This window comes from Hemicordylus capensis, chromosome 6 (genome assembly GCF_027244095.1).
Source record: "Hemicordylus capensis ecotype Gifberg chromosome 6, rHemCap1.1.pri, whole genome shotgun sequence".
Lineage (NCBI taxonomy): Eukaryota > Metazoa > Chordata > Lepidosauria > Squamata > Cordylidae > Hemicordylus > Hemicordylus capensis.
Window position 1 is genome coordinate 78,233,872 of NC_069662.1, and position 18,973 is coordinate 78,252,844.

The window sequence follows — 18,973 nt, forward strand, 5'->3', positions numbered from 1 at the left end:
GGAAGCCTACAGGCAGGAGTTCAGGGCATGCCCTCTCTCCTGCTGTTACTCTCCTGCAACTGGTATTCAGAGGCATCCTGCTTCTGAGGCTGAAGGCGGCCTATAGCCCTCCGACTAGTAGCCATTGATAGACCTCTCCTCTATGAAGTGATCCAAAGCCCTCTTAAAGCCATCCAGATTGTTGGCTTGTCACCATATCTTGTGGCAGAGAATTCCACAAGTTGATTATGCTTTGTGTGGAAAAGTACTTCCATTTCTTGGTGCTAAATATCTTGGCAATCAAGTCAGTCATGTTTATTTACGGTCATAGACCAAAATTTAAAGCATACATAATAATACACATATGATATAATAGTAATATATACAGAGATCCAATATTATCTCATCCTAATCAGCAGTTTCCAGTTTACATAATCTGGTTGACCATCTGTTGTCTAGCATTCTTAGCTGCCTCACAAAACTTAGCAACTTTAATTGTTACTTCCTCCTTCTGATCTTAGAGCAGATAGTTGACGTAGAATACATCTGTATGTCCTGGAAAGTCAGCCAGTAATGAGGAAATATAACGAGATCAAAAATCCCTATAGAAGAGGCAGCGGAGTAAAGTATGAAAGATAGATGCCTGTTCTCCAGAGCCGCAAGGGCATAGTCTCTGCTCTTTTGGTATCCCTCTAAATTTTCCTTCTAGTTCAGCTGAAGGTAGCACATTAAATCTGGCCAGTTTGAACTCCTGCGGTACATAGTAATCATAATCTTGTCCAAGTAATTTGCAGGTTTAGTATTATACATTTGTAATCCCAGAAAAACTTCTTTAGAGATTAGAGATCGATCAGTCTGCATTTCCATGTCATAGATCCGCTGCTTTAGTATCAGTCTTGCACAAGAAAAACCCATTTCTAATAAAATGTCCAGACTAAAGCCATATAAACTTATTGACGAGATATTGACAGCTTCCAACTAGAGTTGGCAATCAGTTTAATGGGATGACCCCTCGTTCTAGTATTCTGTGAGAGGGAGAAATTTTTCTCTCTATCCACTTTATCCACACCATGCATGATTTTATAGACCTCTAGATCTCTATTGCCTGCCTACTTTGATTCTTTGATATCTGTAGAAGATTTGTGTTGACTTACAGATTATTTAACAGAAACTAAAATTAGTGAAACTGTCTACATGGCACTTTCAAACCCCCACTTATTTTTACCTTTCAGACTTGAAAACATGAATATTCTAGTTAACTTGAAATCCTTTTTAGTTCCTGATTGATCAGTAAAAACAGAGGTGCAGCAGCAATAATTTGTTTCTTTTAAAAACAAGGACTAATTTTAACATTAACTGAAGTTTTGCCAACTTCTAAATCTATACAAATTTAATCAGATTTTAAATAAGGTTGAAATAGAGCACTGGTAATGCTGTATGGACACTGAAACACGTTTGCTTGAGTTGGAAGATCTTTTACTTGATTTGTTTATGCATTAAGGAGGTGTAAAAAAAATGTGTCTCTAAAGAAATGTATGTACACTTCTTGCTCATATGCCAAGCTCTGTACACACAAAAGGAATCTCACACCAGCCCTTGCTTGAGAACACTGCTGCAAAGATCTGGCCATTCGTGGTAAGCTTAAAGCAGTGGCCCACTTCTCTCCAGTCTTCCAACACACTTGTGCTCTTTGTAGGAGTAGCCTGTGTCTTATGCTTAGCCATGGCACGTGCAGCTGAGGTAGCTGATGGAGACAGGGCAGATAGTTCAACAGGATATCTTTGGGGTTTCCCTCTGCCTGGATCTGTGGTATCATCTACCATGCCATATATTTTAAATGTTTATATGTAATAATCTAACAGCTTTCTTGTAGAATTTTGAGATTTTATTTAAACAGTGGTTAGCTCTATCAACACACCTCTAAATTGTTGGCAGACTTCCCTGGGTCCCTCCCCCGCCCCATATGTGTTTTCACTTAGAACATTTCATCTGTTTGGGATGGAAAGTTGTGGGGACTTGACTAGCTAGTTAGAAGTTGTACAGAATGTGAGCATATATCCTTCATCATGGACCTCACCCAGGTGACACCTCCCTTTGCCGTTGAAAATGTCAGTGGGGCAAAGCATGAATAAAGCATCGGATGTTTGAAGAGATTTTATATACTTTCCAATGTATCTTATTTAGACTATTTTTTAATAATAGTGCTTTTTTTTTTTTACAGAAAACAAAGGAATTCTTAAATTAAAGAGATTTTGCCATTGTTCTTTGTAGCCCAGGTGTTTAATGTTAGGGAAAGACATGGACATGTTTACTACTGGAATGCAATTACTGTATATTTTTGGGATCCAAAGAGGCCAGTTTGCCAGTGTTCCCTTCTAGTAGCTGCTCCTTACACTGCACAGAATGCTGTTCCAGAGGGGACATGGAGGGTTGCCACTAGGCAGAGGAGGTTTGAAAAGCTTTCAGATGCATGCAGATCCTTGGATCCAAGTCTCTGTTAATAGTTGTGGGCTGTTTAAAATACTGCATTTACAAACCTATATTCAACATGGTTTTGTTTTCTTCTAGATTATGGATGTGGGCTGGCCTGACCTTCATGCCCCACCACTTAACAAGGTGTGCACCATATGCAAGGCCATGGAATCCTGGCTGAACAGTGACTCTCAGCGTGTGGCGGTGATCCATTGCCGAGTAAGTGAGTCTATCTGTAGTTGTATATGCTCATAGGAAGCTGCCTTATGCTGAGCAACCACCTAGGCCTCTCCACAAGAGCATTGTCTCCACTGAAAGGAAGATTTCAGCTGGGGTCTTTCCCGGCCGTAACTCAAGGTGCCAGGGATTGAAGCTGGGGCTTGCTGCATGCAGAACATGTGAACTTCTACTGAGCTACAGCCTCATCTTCCTTAGGTTTGGTAGCTGTGACATGATAACGAGATATACAGTTTGGGGTGGCCTTGGATTTTCGACAAGTTCTCAGCTGCATTGAGTGTATAGTGAAAGAACATTTACTTTTTGTAAACTGCCCAGAGACTTGAGCTTTGGGCGGTATAGAAGCGTGTTAAATAAATACATCATAAATCCCCCTTTTGTCTACTCAGATCCCTCAAGGAAGGTGCATCATGCCTTTCCATATATCATGGATGCATTGGATTATAAAAGCAGTGCTTCCATGCAACCTCAGCTGAGTTGTGAACCTGCCAGCAGCCTATATATTATGGAAGGGGATAATATTGGAGCCACTGAACATTTCATCTAGGCCTATAATTGAAATATTTCCCTGCCAAGCCAATGAAGATCTTTTAACCAAAGATACCAGGGATGAATTGCAGATCATTCCACTTGCAAATCATGAGCAACAGAACTGAGTTATTGTCCCTCCCCTAGATCTTTTAAAAACCTAAATATATAGTACAGAAGAAAAGTCAAACTCTTGAGCATTTTTAATAGCCAAATGGTAGTACCTCAGTTACTTAAAAAAACAAAAACAAAACCTAAATCGAGTGACATACAATTTGATCTGTTGCAACTATAAGCTTCCCACCATATCCTTGCAAGATGTGTTCACTGAGAAATTCCAAAACAAGTTATAGCTGGTGGGAATTATTGGTAATTTGTACTGACTGCATGTCATGCATTTAATAAGATTTTGAAACATTGTGAAAATGTTCATTAAATGCAGTTGCTGCTATAAATCTTAGGTGTCAGAAGAAAAATTTCTAATAATACCTGTTGGAATACATGTGTTTTCCAGACCATATAGTTATGCAGCACATCATGCCAGAAATTGCAAAGATGCCTAGGCTTGTCTGAGAACAGGCAAAGAAAGGAAAATACTCACAGAACGTTATTTAGCCTGTACTATGTTTTCTTCACTGTAATTCATAGCTTTGTTTTGATATTAAAACACCATGCACAATGAAACATGTGCAATTATAAAGAAGTGGGGAAATGTTCCTGATTTTTAAGCTTTTGACATCCTATGGTAGAAGTTAAGTAATAAAATATAATGCAGGTACCTTTTCTTTTTGCAGGGTGGAAAAGGAAGAATAGGAGTAGTCATATCTTCATATATGCACTTCACAAATGTGTCTGCAAGGTAAAGTGGTTGAATATGCTTCAAGTTTGACAACAGTTCAATTTAATGATTACTTGGTTACTTCCCCATGTTGATTTCATTAGGCTGCAGTAAGGTGCCTTGGAAATTGTGTGTAATAGCAATATGAACACCAGGGAAGCTATTAAAGAAATACCATTCTGGTCAATATAGCCAGTTCGTGATCTCTTGTCTCTTTGACACACTCTAGCACTGTGTTCTTGTTAGTGGTCCTATTGTCCTCCACACTTTGGATGTCTGCATCTGCATAGACAGGACCTCAGAACCTTCTAAAGCTGTAAGCTATAAGCTTTTTGGCTGTAGCCCCACCTCCTTGGTGACACACACAAATAGCCCCTCACAGATTACCTCCCTCAGTCTTCGACTGCCGCGATAGCGACTTCAGGAGATCTTCTGCCTCACTTCATGTGAGAAGAGCTGTCAACAACAACCAAACAAACCTCCTTACCTTTTCTTTCTTTCTTTCTTTCTTTCTTTCTTTCTTTCTTTCTTTCTTTCTTAATTACATTTTATATCCCGCTCTTCCTACAAGGAGCCCAGAGTGGTGTACTACATACTTAAGTTTCTCCTCACAATACCCCTGTAAAGTAGGTTAGGCTGAGAGAGAAGTGAATGGCCCAGATTCACCCAGCTAGTTTTATGGCTGAATGGGGATTTGAATTCGGGTCTCCCGGTCCTAGTCCAGCACTCTAACCACTATACCACGCTGGCTCAATTTAGTTTTTTGTTTATTCTGCCTATCCTCTCATTTTTCAGTCATTCTCATTTTATGTCTTTGTTTAACTCGCACCCCTCGTCCCCGCTCAAGGTTTTTTTCTTCAGAGATCCTGAGGCAGTATGTGGCTGCTAGAGTCTTTTAAGAGCTGCCTTAACTCTCCATTTCAGACAGGCAAAAGGAGTGCTTAACATGCCTTGGAGACCCACCAAACTGATTTTGCCAGGGCTTTACTAGACAGGCCCAATGCAAATGCACTTCCCACCTCTGTGCTTTGCTGTGGGAGAGGGCCTTACATGCTACATCGGCCCTAGAAGCCACTCCCACTAACCAACTATCCCATCAGCACTGTACAAGCTCTGGTATGCTGTGCTCTCAGGAATCCAAGCAGCTGATGCAGAATGAGTCACAGCCAGTGCTGGTACTGAAGACAAGCCACGTGCTTCCTCTCTTAAAGAAGCAGCCACTGCTAACACCAAAGGCTTTCTCCTCGGGGCTTAATTAAGCCTGCTAAACAAGGGAAGCTGGTGGACCAAGCTGGGGTGAAGAAGCAACACGGTGAGCACCCCAGGGTTTGGATAGTGAGAGAGGAAGAGCAAGTGGACCTTTTACTTGCCTGGACCTCAAATATTATGCTTATGACAGCCACATACCACATTATGAATATATGTGGATAGAACCTAGGTCTGTGGTATATTACGCTGGGCACAGTTATTGGGGATCTGAAAAGAGGGACAAGGCTTACCACTACAGTCGTAGCCCAAGGTGCCATAGGTCCAAATCCAGCTGTGAGGAGAGCTGGTCTTGTGGCAACAGGCATGGGTTGTCCCCTTTGCTGGGCAGGTCCACCATGGTTTGCATGTGAGTGGTCACTACTTTAGCGAATACAACACTTTCTTTCCCACTGTCCTTCCTTTAATAGGAAAAATAAAGCACCCAAACCTGAGACAAAAAAGACAGCAAGCGTTTACTAAAAAAGAGCCAGCCACAAAGCATGGAGTGCCACCACAACCAGTCAAGGCTGTGCCAGATACAAAGGCTGATGCCCCATGGGGTTTTTTATCTGCCTCAGACTCTGAGGATGATGCCATGTCCTGTGTAAATGAGGACCCAGAACAACCCCCAGAATCCCCAGCTGATCTTCTGGATGCAGATAAGAACCAGTCCCCTCCTGAGGATTATAGACCATACTCTGAACAAGCCAGAGTTTGGCATCAGCCTTGGGCTTAGAGACACAGCAACTGAAACATGAGACTGCAGATCTTGTGTTTGGCCTTATTCATAAAGGGCTCTCCCAGCACTGAGAAAAGTGCAGTACTGTACAGAGGGTCAGCACAGTGGGAAATGGCTCTCACACTGATGGTTTTTTTGTTTTTTTGTTGGGTGTTTTTGCCAGTGGTCCCCACTTGAAAAATAGTGCAGATCACTGCCCTAGCTTGACCAAGATATGGAATCCAGGGCAGAGTTACATGGACAAATAGGTGGGCTTATGCAGGTAGGATTGAGTTTGGTTGGTTCCTTTGAATTTTTTTGGGGGGAGAAAGTAAGTGGGTTGTAGTCTGAGGCACAGCTGAGTTGGGCAAAATACTCACTTGCCCAGACAGTGAGTATCTGAGATGGAGAGCAGGTTTTGCCCTCTGTCCAGCAGTCACGACTGACATTCTGCTAGTCCTTATGTAAAAATAATATTGTCTTGATCCAAACCTGTGCTAAATTCAGATTCAGAAAATAAATTCCTTCTTTTGGACAGTGTGTGTAGGAGCAGGATGAGAAAGAGGAAGTGGATGTATCTTGGGAATACCTGATAGAGAGGCTGATGGAGGCAGCTCTGTCTTGAACTGAAGGTAGAGATGAAGAGGAGATGGCCAAAAGACCACTTTCTTTTAGCTGAGGTCTCTGAGATCTATTATGAAAAATGAGAGAGCAGGCCAGCGTGGTGTAGAGCCAGCGTGGTGTAGTGGTTAGAGTGCTGGACTAGGACTGGGGAGACCCGAGTTCAAATCCCCATTCAGCCATGATACTAGCTGGGTGACTCTGGGCCAGTCACTTCTCTCTCAGCCTAACCTACTTCACAGGGTTGTTGTGAGGAGAAACTCAAGTATGTAGTACACTGCTCTGGGCTCCTTGGAGGAAGAGCGGGATATAAATGTATGTTAATAATAATAATAATAATAATAATAGGAATGCTGCAAGTCCATCAAACAGTAGAGGAGGAGAAAAGAGGCCTTGAAGAATATATAAAGGACAGTGAAGAAGATACACTTAAAATGGTCAAGAACGAGAAACTATTCAACACCAATGAAACAAAGCAGGCCTACAAGAAAGAACAAGTCAAGAACCGAGCAGAAAAATTGAGAAATAAGCCCCTGCATGGTCAATATTTGCATAATATAAGTGGAAAATCAGACATCGCCAAGACCTGGCAATGGCTTAAGAATGGCAACTTGAAGAAAGAAACAGAGGGTTTAATACTGGCTGCACAAGAACAGGCACTAAGAACAAATGCAATAAGAGCAAAAGTCGAAAAATCCACCACAAACAGCAAGTGCCACCTTTGTAAAGAAGCAGATGAAACTGTGGACCACCTAATCAGCTGTTGTAAAAAGATCGCACAGACTGACTACAAACAAAGGCATGACAAGGTAGCAGGGATGATCCACTGGAACAGCTGCAAAAAATACAAGCGACCTGTAGCCAAACATTGGTGGGACCATAAAATTGAAAAAGTGGTAGAAAATGAAGATGTAAAAATATTATGGGACTTCCGACTATGAACAGACAAACATCTGCTACACAATACACCAGATATAACTGTAGTTGAGAAGAAAGAAAAACAAGTCAAAATAATCGACATAGCAATCCCAGGGGATAGCAGAATAGAAGAAAAAGAAATAGAAAAAATCACCAAATACAAAGATCTACAAATTGAAATTGAAAGGCTGTGGCAGAAAAAGACCAAAATAATCCCAGTGGTAATTGGCGCCCTGGGTGCAGTTCCAAAAGACCTTGAAGAGCACCTCAACACCATAGGGGCCACAGAAATCACCATCAGCCAATTACAAAAAGCAGCTTTACTGGGAACAGCCTATATTCTGCGACGATATCTATAACAACTGACAATAAAATTCAGCCATCCCAGGTGCTTGGGAAGGACTCGATGTCTGAATAAAACAAACCAGTCAATAACACCTGTCTGACTGTGTAAACAAGAAATAATAATATAATATTGCCTACCAGGGCTCCTCTCCCTCTGGGCAACCTCCATCCCCTTCACAGGTGGTATCACATTTATTTGAATATAGAATCTCCCTCATCACTTGAGATGTCCCCAGAAAGAAGGTGGGTTTAAAAGCATGTGGCCAGGGAGGTACCACATTCAAATAAACATGATACAGCTCTCTTTATCTGTGAACTGTTATAGTGGCAGCAGAGTGACAAGTGCTGCACATATATGCCGAAGGCTCATCCTGGATTAAGAGCTCTCTCTGGAAGGTTAAGCCTAAACAGATCCCTACCAAGATGCATTTGCAGTATGTTATGGGGGCAGGAAATCACTTTGATATGTATTCTGTAGCGGGAGAACACATTTCATTGCCAAGTAGTCATACTGACAAATGGCTGAATATGTGATACAGTAGAAGATAGCCATGGAAAGGGCCCAATATTCTTCAGCACGCCACTAAATCACTAAGAACCTTATCCCCACCACCACCCAGTTATAACAGAATTTGGAAACTCTTGGAGGTTCTGATTACAACTTGATAGAACCAGGTGGTACCTTTATTACATTCCTTAGCAATAAGCCAAAAAGCAAGAAACCCTTCTGAAAGCAAGAGGTCACAGTGCCTTGCATTTGTGTTCTCTTAAAAGTTGCATGGCCAGAGCCCTTTCATGGAATGTGGGAGGCAACCTTTTTATCTCAAAATTCTGGGAATCTGTGCTTTCTAAAAAAATAATAATAGATTTTTTGTTGTAACTCACAGGAATGAAAAATATTGGTCTACTTCTAGTGACTAAACCAGTCATGGGTTAGGGGGGACTGCCCTCCTGCTCAAAGTGCCTCTAGAATGCTAGACCTGTATGGCAGAGAACAGTAATCGTGCTTACTTAGGGGATGCTTGAATAACTTTCATATCTACTTTCCACATTTCTTAGTAATGACCTGAGTCATGATTCATGCGTCTTTTCCATGGGGAGATGCATTAACTAGATGTACTGTTTATTTAAGCCACCTAATGGCACAGCGGGGAAGTAACTTGCCTAGGAAGCAAGAGGTTGCTTGTTTGATGCCCCGCTGATATGTTTCTGAGACTATGGGAAACACCTATATTGGGCAGCAGTGATATAGGAAGATGCTGAAAGGCAACATCTCATACTGCATGAGAGATAGCAATGGTAAACCCCTCCTGTATTCTACCAAAGAAAATCACACGACTCTGTGGTTGCCAGGAGTCGACACCGACTCGACGACACTTTACTGTATGTTTAGAATTTGCACATAATGTACAAGTCACTGTGTCAAAGTGTGAAAAAAGGATAATGGAGTTGCGTGTGCATCCTGTTTTTGGCACTTTAGAGATAATCAGTAAATCAGCCTGGATAATATAGGGATTTCCCAATAATTTCTCTTTTTTGTACTAAACAATATATAGCTTACTGTATATTTATTTTCCATTTTTATGTTGGACTGTCAGTGGCTTCCCATCCAAGGGGATGGATCATACCCACACCTACGTAGCTCCAGTAAATACAGCATCAGGTGCCCCCAGACCATTCCCTAAATCCATAATTTTTCATTTTCTTCCAGAAGCAGCTAGGATAGCCTCAAAATACGTTCTGATGACTTATAGCAAGGAAGAATTTCAGCTGTTGCAGCTTCACTAGTTGATTGCAACATTGTATTGGAGAAAAAGGTGCATATGCTGACCATCGTGCCCCCCCCCATACGTGTATTGGAAGCACAAGAAGGAAGGAAGCCGATTCTTTTAGGGATTTATAGATTATCCTGGGTGTTGCACCTCCTGTTAAAGGATCAGTTCAGCAGACTGCCTTTGTTCCTGCAGTCCCAGACTGTGGATGTGGCCAGAATCTGCTATCTCAGCTTCAGCTAATGCATCAGCACTGCTCTTTCCTGAAGAAGGTAGATCTAGCTACAGTAATCCATGCCTTGGTTATAACACTTTGGACTTCTATAACACACTCTGCATAGTACTAACTATGAAGATTGTCTGGAGACTTCCACAGGTACATAATGTCGTGACCAGGGTTCTGTCTGGGATTCGCTGGTTGGGGCACATCAATCCAGTGCTTTGTGACCTTCACGGCTTCACTGGTTCCCAGTACAAGGTGCTGGTCATTACCTTTTAAAGCCCCGTATGGCCTGAGTCCTGAAGGACCATCTGCTCCCATGTGAACATGTTCATACATTGTGTTGATCATCAGAGGCTCTTGTCCATGTCCTGTGACTTACAGTGTTTTGGTTGATAGGGAAGTAGGACATGGCCTTTCTGGTAGTGATGCCCATGTTGTGGAACTTCCTCCCTCATGATGCCCATCTCTGCCACCGTCTGTTAAACAAGCAGGAAAAAACATATATTTTCTCTCTGGCTTTTTATTAATTTGTTGGCCATTCTGTTTATACTGCATTTGGGATTAGTCTTTTGAACTGTTTTTTGTGCATTGTTTTTCCTATTTCTATTCTGCTCCCACTTTTATTGTTTTGTTATAAGAACAAATATTTTTATGAAATGCTGCTTGTATAGTGCTTTTCAATGGGATGGAAAATTGGGATATAAACATTCTAAATAAATGGTATGAGCCTGTCCTACATGGGCTTCTGGTCTAGGGTTTTTTTTTTTCTTTTTTAAATCATCGGTTTCAAGACAAATGTGAAGTGGATGATGCCTTTCAGTGCAGGGAGGAAAGCTATTACTGTACTCAAGTACTTGGAAATCACTGGAGCTTACATTTTGAATGTGACTAGCTTTAGTGCGCTCAGGACCATTTGATTTTAAACAATTTTCAAGTTATACAGCAACATTTTTTAAAAAAATATGTTGTTACTTGCCCTTTTCCAAAACTGATGTGTAAAATTTGTATAGCTGTTTATGGGATACATTTTACTGTGCATCAGTCTTAAAAGACTGACGTGCTCATACTGGTAAAAGAGAAAGAAACCGGTGAGGGAAAATATATTCATTCAGAAGTTATGGCCTGTTGTTGACTGGGCAAAGCCATTTTGTTTAGATTAGGTATAGGCAAGTTCAATAAATAAAATATATATCATTGAATTTTTTATTAAGTACTTGCAAAAAGGAAGTAAAAGAACAGTTTTAAATTTTGTAGGATCTCAACTTTAGACATTTTTCATTTGATTGAAAAATTGCCACATATACTAAACTTGAATCATTGTAAATCTGAATCTGAGAAATATCTGCTTCTCTTGGGCATGATGCCACTGTTGAATTATTGATCTGGTTATTGAGTATTAAACATTTGTTGAGAACAAGAACAGTTTAAAATAACCTGCTTAAAAACATTTAAACCTTTCACACAGCATATTCTGGTGTTTTAATTGTAAACTGCCCTGAGCCATTTTGGAAGGGTGGTATAAAAATTGAATGAATGAATGAATGAATATTAAGAAATAGTTCATTTAGCTACTTAAAGTGGCAGGATTGTTTATGCAAAATTTGGTATCTGTATGTAATTGGGAAATATTACTTTTGCACAAACTCTTCAAAATATATACAGTAATAGAGGAATTAATACATGTATGGGTCACATTTTTCTACCTAAAAAATTTCTGTGAACAGATACAGTTAAAATGTCCATATTGAAATATTAATATCAGATTTGGAATAAGAGTGCATCTGCCAATTAAACACAGAACATTCTTCAGTTGTTTGGCATGTTTCCACAGTGAAGCAACCTGCACTTCCAGTGTTACTCCCCAAACAAATGTATATTCTTTCTCTCTTATGACAGTGCGGATCAAGCCCTAGACAGATTTGCTATGAAGAAATTCTTTGATGATAAAGTTTCTGCTCTAATGCAACCATCCCAGAAAAGGTATTTTAATTTCTCTTCTAATATTTACTGCTGTGTAGGCAAATACTGTACTTGCTTCCCCTTCGCCGCAGTAGGAGGACAGTTTCCTCCTCCTTCAACACTTATTTCAACATCCTTCCCTTCTTGGGTGTGTATCTCTTTTGCTGGGTTCACACAGGTGGAAAACATCTGTAATATATGAATTGGAACATTTAGAAGCTCTAGACTTTGTGCCGTCCTCATCAGAATTTTGGGATAATTAGTAATAGGACCATGTCTGATACTGCTACAGCTAACTTTCATCTGATATTGTGACATACAGTCATCCCTCGCCAGCCATGGGGTTAGGAGAATCGTGGTTGCGGAAAGACCGAAAATAAGGTAGAAAATAGATAGAATCACCCCTGGAAAACCCCCCGCCCCCAACACCAGTTTTTTTTTAAATTAGAAAAACTTGCCAAACTGCAGATACCCAGGTTGCAGTTGGTGAAGGTGGTCACAATTTCCCAGTCACAGATATTCAAATCCTCGATTGGGGAAACCAGAATTGGCAAGGGACTGTATATTTCATTTTTCAAACAATTGTGCCTTCCCACATTGGAAGAACTGATCTGAGGCAATTGAGCACCCTAGAAAAAGATGTTCTATTCTCTTTCCCCTTCCCACCATTAAGTATCAGGTTCAGAAGCTTGTGTGCCTTGCAGAGCTTCCTCATCCTTCTCAGGGCTGCTTCACCCAAATTCTCCTTCCTCTGATTCTGGGCTCCCCATTGAACTGTGAGCCTTTATTGCTGATTGACTACATCGGTTCACAGAACTCTGCCTTGAGCTTATTGGCCTTATCATCTGTACATTCCAGCTACTGTCTCTTATAACATCAAACCTGCTTCCTTCCTTTTGCCTCCTGTTCTTCCTCAGATACAGAAACATGTGGCTCGGGTCACTGGTGAAGAATTACCCTGATTAGTCTTGAATGAGCATGGTTCTTACATAAACTACAAGAGGAGGTTTTTGTCTCTTCAGCTTGCACCTCTAGCCTCACTGAGGTGGTCAACATGTCCATACCACTTCAGATTGTAGGGGTGGGGTTTGCATGATGGAATGCTTCTTCGTTTTGTTTTTTTTAAGGTTCCTTCTACATAAAGATTGACATGTCAAGGGAAAGGTTTCTGGTCTAGCTGCCTCCCTGACATCCTAGTTTTCTATGTAGAAATACTCTTTTTCATGGAGGAGCATTCCATTATGTGAAGCCTCCGCTGTAGTCAGCACAACCCAGAAACTTGTTGCCCACCTCAATCGGAATCAGACCTCTCAAATTCTACTGTTATAATAAACAAAAAGTGAGGAGTGTGTCATAATTAGCTATGCTCTCTGTATTCTCACCAAAACCAGAGGATACAATGAATATCAGAAAATGGTATTCTGTTCAGAAGGGCAATGTTTGAAGAAATCAGTACTCTTGCATTCCATCTCTCTCAAGGTCTTGAGGAGGTTAACTTGCCTGTTGCTGAAATTAAGAACGTAAGAACAGCCCTGCTGGATCAGGCCCAAGGCCTATCTAGTCCAGCATCCTGTTTCACGCTGTGGCCCACCAGATGCCTCTGGGGAGCCCACAGGCAAGAGATGAGAGCATGCCCTGCTGTTGGCTCCCCTGCAACTGGTATTTAGAGACACATCTTGCCTCTGAGGCTGGAGGTGGCCTATAGCCACCAACTAGTAGCCATTGATAAGAGCATAAATTCAAATGGAAACTTTTTGCACAGCCATCTATGAACTTGTATTTCTCAAAGAGGCAAGATGTTTGTTTGCTTTTTGCAGAGGCAAGAGTTATTGCAGACCTTTTAAACACAACCCAAGAAGCAATCCCAATTTTCCCGTAGCAAAGATTTCATTCCACAATAAATGTTTAAGAAACACAAGTAATGTCTTTATGAAAGTGGTTACCATGGGTTATCAAAGAACTGGTGCTTTGGAATGCAAACAGAACTTGAAGTGGTATGAATTGAAAAGCCACTCAATCTAGGATTAAATTAGTGGGCTTTCTAATCCGAGAAGAGAAGAAAAGCTGGATTGGTCAATTGATTTGCAGCTTTATAACCAAATCGTCTGTTGGGAAAAGGAAAAAGAAATCCATCTGAGGGCTTGATTGGTAACCCTAGTTACCCATCTCCTTTATCAGAAAGCACACACAGTTTTAGAACTTGTTTAAAGAGAGAGAGACCTTGTTAGCAATTGAGAAAACAAAGTTGCGTAGGAAGCCAGGTCAGGCAATGCAGTACATCTGTTTGCCTCTCACTGTATAAAGCTTTCCTATTGAGCTGCTGTGTTTCTCTGGAGACCTACACAGCTGCTGTTGACATGGAAAAATAACAACACATCCCCCTGAGGCCCTACACTTTGATAAATATTTAGCCTGGAGAGCTGCTTTCCCATTCAGCTCTTATGCGTACAAATAAGTGCAGCATTATTAAAAAGGCAGTGTGTATGCACTTGTAAACATCACCTCGAAGGGCACAGATGAGCGGCACCGTGGGAGCAAAAGGAATGAGACTTCTTAATGGCTCCACTGAGATGGTTTGTGCAGTATAAACTGTTCTGTTTTCTAATGACCTTTCTCTCCTGCAAACAAACCTCTGTGAGAACCAAAAGCCCTCCGACCAGCATTTGCAGATAGCCTTAAGGCAGTTATTGTAGCCAATACAGGCTGGATATATCAGGGATAGGTATCAAACAGCATATGGGGTGTGTGTGTACGTGTGTGTCCACACACATTCTGACTCTGTCTCTCTGCCTTTCACTCTTCCTTCAAGCCAATTGTTTTAAGATGGCTGGTGGAGGAATCCAATCCAATGCCCTTGGGCATATCTACAATTCAATGAATCATTAGTTTAGTGCAGGGGTAGGCAACCATTGGCCCCTCAGCTGTTGCTGAACTCCCATCATCCCAGCCACAATGACTTGTGACTGGGAATGATGAGAGTTATCACCCTGGCCTGTGCCATCCCTACCTGTTGTCACACATTCAACAGATTTGCTTAGGGATTTATGTATTTAAAATTCCATCCTTATTGGTCCAATCTTGAGGTGTATGGTTCGCATGGATTAGACCTACATGCATTGGCCTCCTTGTGCAAGCCTCTATTTAAGTTGACAGTACTGACAGGTGTCAGCTGGGGAGGGCACACCCTGGGAAGTGAAATGGGCCAGTGCTATTCCAGTCTTCTCGGAGTATAGTTTGAATGTCTGCACAGAATTAATGATTCATTCATATTGAAGGACAATGTGCTAAATATTGCATCTGCCCAAGAAGACTGTGTTTTTCTCCCAGCCAAAATAATCTAGATGAGCCCGGACAAGCCACTATGCATGGAGAAGAATGACTTATTGGGCTAGTCATTGTTCTTGGGTGTTGCCTCCATGGCACAGTTCTGAAGCTAAAATTGCCAGTCTGAGCTCTTTGGGGGAAGCGTCAGATGTAAACGCAGCAAACTATAGTGGTGATCTCCACCACTGAATCAGCAATCTGTGAAGGCAGTTGCTACCACAGTTTGTTTGTTTAGTATTTATCATGTTTATATACCACCTGATATGTGTGTCTCTAGGCGGGGTACACAATTTAAAAGAGAACAAATATAAAACAGAGTAAAAAAAACAATTGCACGGAATAAAATTTAAAACAATTTCATGAGATAAAAACAATTAAACAGTTTAAAATTAGTTTCAGTTTCTGGTATCTCTTACATTACAAGATTCATTTCATGCCTCCTGGAAACGTAAAATACTTACTCAGCTGGCAACATTGGGGTTGTTTCTGCTTACCCTGCTTAAAACGGAAGTACAACAAGCCCGTGCCTTGGTGAAACAGAAAATATTAGACACGGAGCGGAGGAAGATTTATCTAAGTCCCCAGGTTTTTATTGTAATGATACCACGAGGTACCTTGTTGCTCCTTTAACTTACTTGCAACAATTAGACATCCCCAGATATAGGTTGGCTTTTACACAGGCCAGATGTAGATGCCTTCCCTCTGCTGTTCTTGAAGGTCGCTACAGTGGGACTCCTTACGCGGAGCATCTATGCCCTTGTGGTGATGGGGAAGTTGAATCAATTGAACATGTTCTGCTTCATTGCTCTGTCTCCACATGTTCTGCTTCATTGCTTCATTTTACAGGGACTTACGCCTAGAATTAATATTTCCATTACTGGCTCGTTCCCCAGGAAATTCGCCTAGCCAACCAGTGGCCTTCCTGCTTGAGGATAGTATTCCTGCCATTACCCGAAAAGTGGCGGGCTTCTGTGCGGCAGCTCGAAGATTGCGTTGGCTTCTAATTAATAAATCCAGTGCTGTCCTATAGCTTTTTAGTTATAGTATAGTTGGTGCATTTTGAGACTGTTGACCTGTTATCTTTTTAATTGTTATTTATGTTTTTATTTCAATTGTATATTCACTCTGTCTTATTTATAAATTTTTGAGTTTTAGTAATTAATTCCCTCCTTAAGATTGGGAGGCTTTTGGTGGTTTCAGTAATATACCCTAGGGTATTGTGATATAAGTGGTATTATGTTTTTATAACTGTGTTATATGTTCTATTCTATTTCCTTGTTGTGCTGGTCATAGACTGTAATAAACCTTGAACTGAACTGAACTAATTTCATTTAAAAGTCTGAGAAAAGAGGTCTGTCTTGTGTTCTGGTTGTCCTGGAGAAGTATATATGGGGCAGTCTTGAATGGAAAAGGCAGGTGTGCAGCAGGGTTGGTTGCAACTTCAGGATGATTTTTTAAAAAAAAAATCCCTTGCAGCTACAACTGATGATGGCTATAATATTTGTATAGTGCATTCAATGTACCTGGCACTTTACAAAGAAACACAAACAAAAGTCCCTGCCTCAGGGCACTTGTATGATCTGATAATGATATTGCTGGTGCATTCTAGCAATAGAGACATCACATTGGTCTGTTAATAAAGTAGCACAGCTTTTAGTGTCATTAGAATGAATTGCAGATAATATCATTGTCTGATCTGCAGCTCATTCTAATGTTCTCAAGCTGTATTAACATTGGGTGCTATTGCTGCTATACGCCAGATTTCCACAACTTTTCACCTGTGCAGTGCAGTCTGCCAGGGACTCACTCTGTTTCATTGGCTATCAGGATCTGTAAAAATGGGAAGAGACTTACAGACTTAGCAGGCCATAATACTTGCCTGATGGGCTGTGTCTGGGTGGCTTGGTCACAATTTATGCATGTCTGCTCGTCACATTTGAACAAAAGAAGTAGCTTCGATACATCTAGCCCTGTGAAACAGTTTGCATTCATGGCCTCCAGACTGCTGTAGTATTGCATGTAGCTTTAGACTAGCAGTGTGGGAGCGAGGGGTATGGAATTGCACCCAACTCTGCTGCGCACCTGCCTTTTCCATTCAAGACGACTCCATATATATGTCTCCAGGACAACCAGACCTCAAGACACACCTATTTTCTCAGGCTTTTAACTGAATGTATGGAATTCAAACTGAACCACTGATCTGCGAGCTGGTTCAGTTGAACCGGCCAGAAGTCCGATCCAGTGAGGATTCCCCTTTAAAAGCAAAGGGATGGAAGAATACTTTAAAAGTGTTCTACGGGCAGTGGGGGGCAGGGGTGGCAAGAGGGCACTTGACTGGCTTCGACAGCAAGCAGTGGTGTGATGGTGGTGGCGGCATCTCTAAGCCCCACTGGCACTCCCCAGCAGCAGTGGAGGCCAGCAGCAGACGGGTTCCAGCCACCGCACATGCACGGAGGTCACACAAATGGCCTCCACACATCCACAGAAACCAGAACTGGGCCACTGCTGGGAGCGGGGGAGCGCCAGTGGGACTTAGAGGAGCAGCTGTTGCCACTGACTACGACTAAGCTGGTAAGGTGCCCTCACACTGCCCTTAGAACACTCTTGAAGGATCCCCCCTTTAATGTCCTGGGGTAGGGCAACAATCTGTGGTTGGCTCCTTGAGAGGGATGCCAGCTGAAACTCTGGTTCAGTCCAGCATTCAAAGTTCTGCCTATGGTACCCTCACTTCAAGAAAAACAGATCCACTTTGCAGTACCTATTCAACCTCGCCAGTGTACCACTAAGGACGGCATTTACCAGTTTACATTTTCAAACCCTGCCCTTGGCATATCTTGAGGGTAGATTTCACAAAGCTCCCATGGAACAGCGTCTCTGCCCTTGTGGACAGGGGAAGTGGAGGACATTAACCATTATGTCCTACACTGCTCCTTTTTATGAAACTGTAAGAGAAAAAACCCTGGGTCAGATTATTGATAAATTCACTTGTTCTGAAACAGAATGTGTTAATTACTTGCTGGTGCATGTGTTCCTTACGTTAGTTATCAAGCAGCCATTTTTGTTTTATTGTCTCTAAAATTAGGGAGAGAACTGTTTCGGCTAGCCCTGCTACACATCTGGCTATGTTATAATTCCAGGACTAGCTCTCGAGTTGTACCCATCAGAGTTGTAACTGTAGTTAGGTATTTAGGATTCTATCTCTTTTTATTTTCATGCTTGCTGTTTAGCTAGATATCATGTTTTTTACTGTCATCTGTTTTTCTTTAAGCATTATATGTTTTAAACATGATATGTTTTCTTTAAGCATGATATGATTATGTGTTTTTTTAATTATGCTTTGATATGTGTGCTATGACCTGTGGTTACAACAGTAAACTTACTTACATACTATTCTGTTTTATCTGCAATAATCCATAAGAAGAGCTTCTTTATAGGTTTCATGGGGTTAGTTTCTTCCAGACTGCTTTGAACAGATTGGATTTGTCCAGTTGGGTTATTGTGGTTATGTTAATGTATATACCATGACTGTCTATCCTTTTAGATATGTGCAGTTTTTGAGTGGCCTTCTCTCTGGATCTGTAAAAATGAACACAACCCCTCTCTTCTTGCACTATGTTATCCTGCATGGAATCCCAAGCTTTGATGCTGGTGGAGGTGAGTTATTCTACTTGTAACCATCCTTTATTCCTAGTTTTGTGTATACCCTGATCCAGTGTTAATGGTTCTGCAGATAGACTAGGCCATTCCCTCTTCAGCCATGGTCACAGTCTCATTGGCACCTGTCCCACTCA

The 18,973-nt window shown here is 41.4% G+C and overlaps 1 protein-coding gene across 9 annotated transcripts in view; it reads left to right on the forward strand.

Annotated features, from left to right (window-relative positions):
* Positions 1–18,973, forward strand: part of TNS3 (tensin 3) — a 420,724-nt gene that overhangs the window by 244,484 nt on the left and 157,267 nt on the right. For 8 of the 9 annotated variants that reach the window (XM_053262003.1, XM_053262000.1, XM_053262001.1 and 5 more), the window contains 4 exons: positions 2,548–2,670; positions 4,011–4,075; positions 11,796–11,879; positions 18,724–18,836. In XM_053262003.1, the coding sequence (XP_053117978.1) occupies positions 2,548–2,670; positions 4,011–4,075; positions 11,796–11,879; positions 18,724–18,836 (385 nt within the window). Of the gene's footprint in view, positions 1–2,547; positions 2,671–4,010; positions 4,076–5,361; positions 5,367–11,795; positions 11,880–18,723; positions 18,837–18,973 lie in introns of those variants that run through there. The other variant, XM_053262008.1, reaches the window with a different exon arrangement.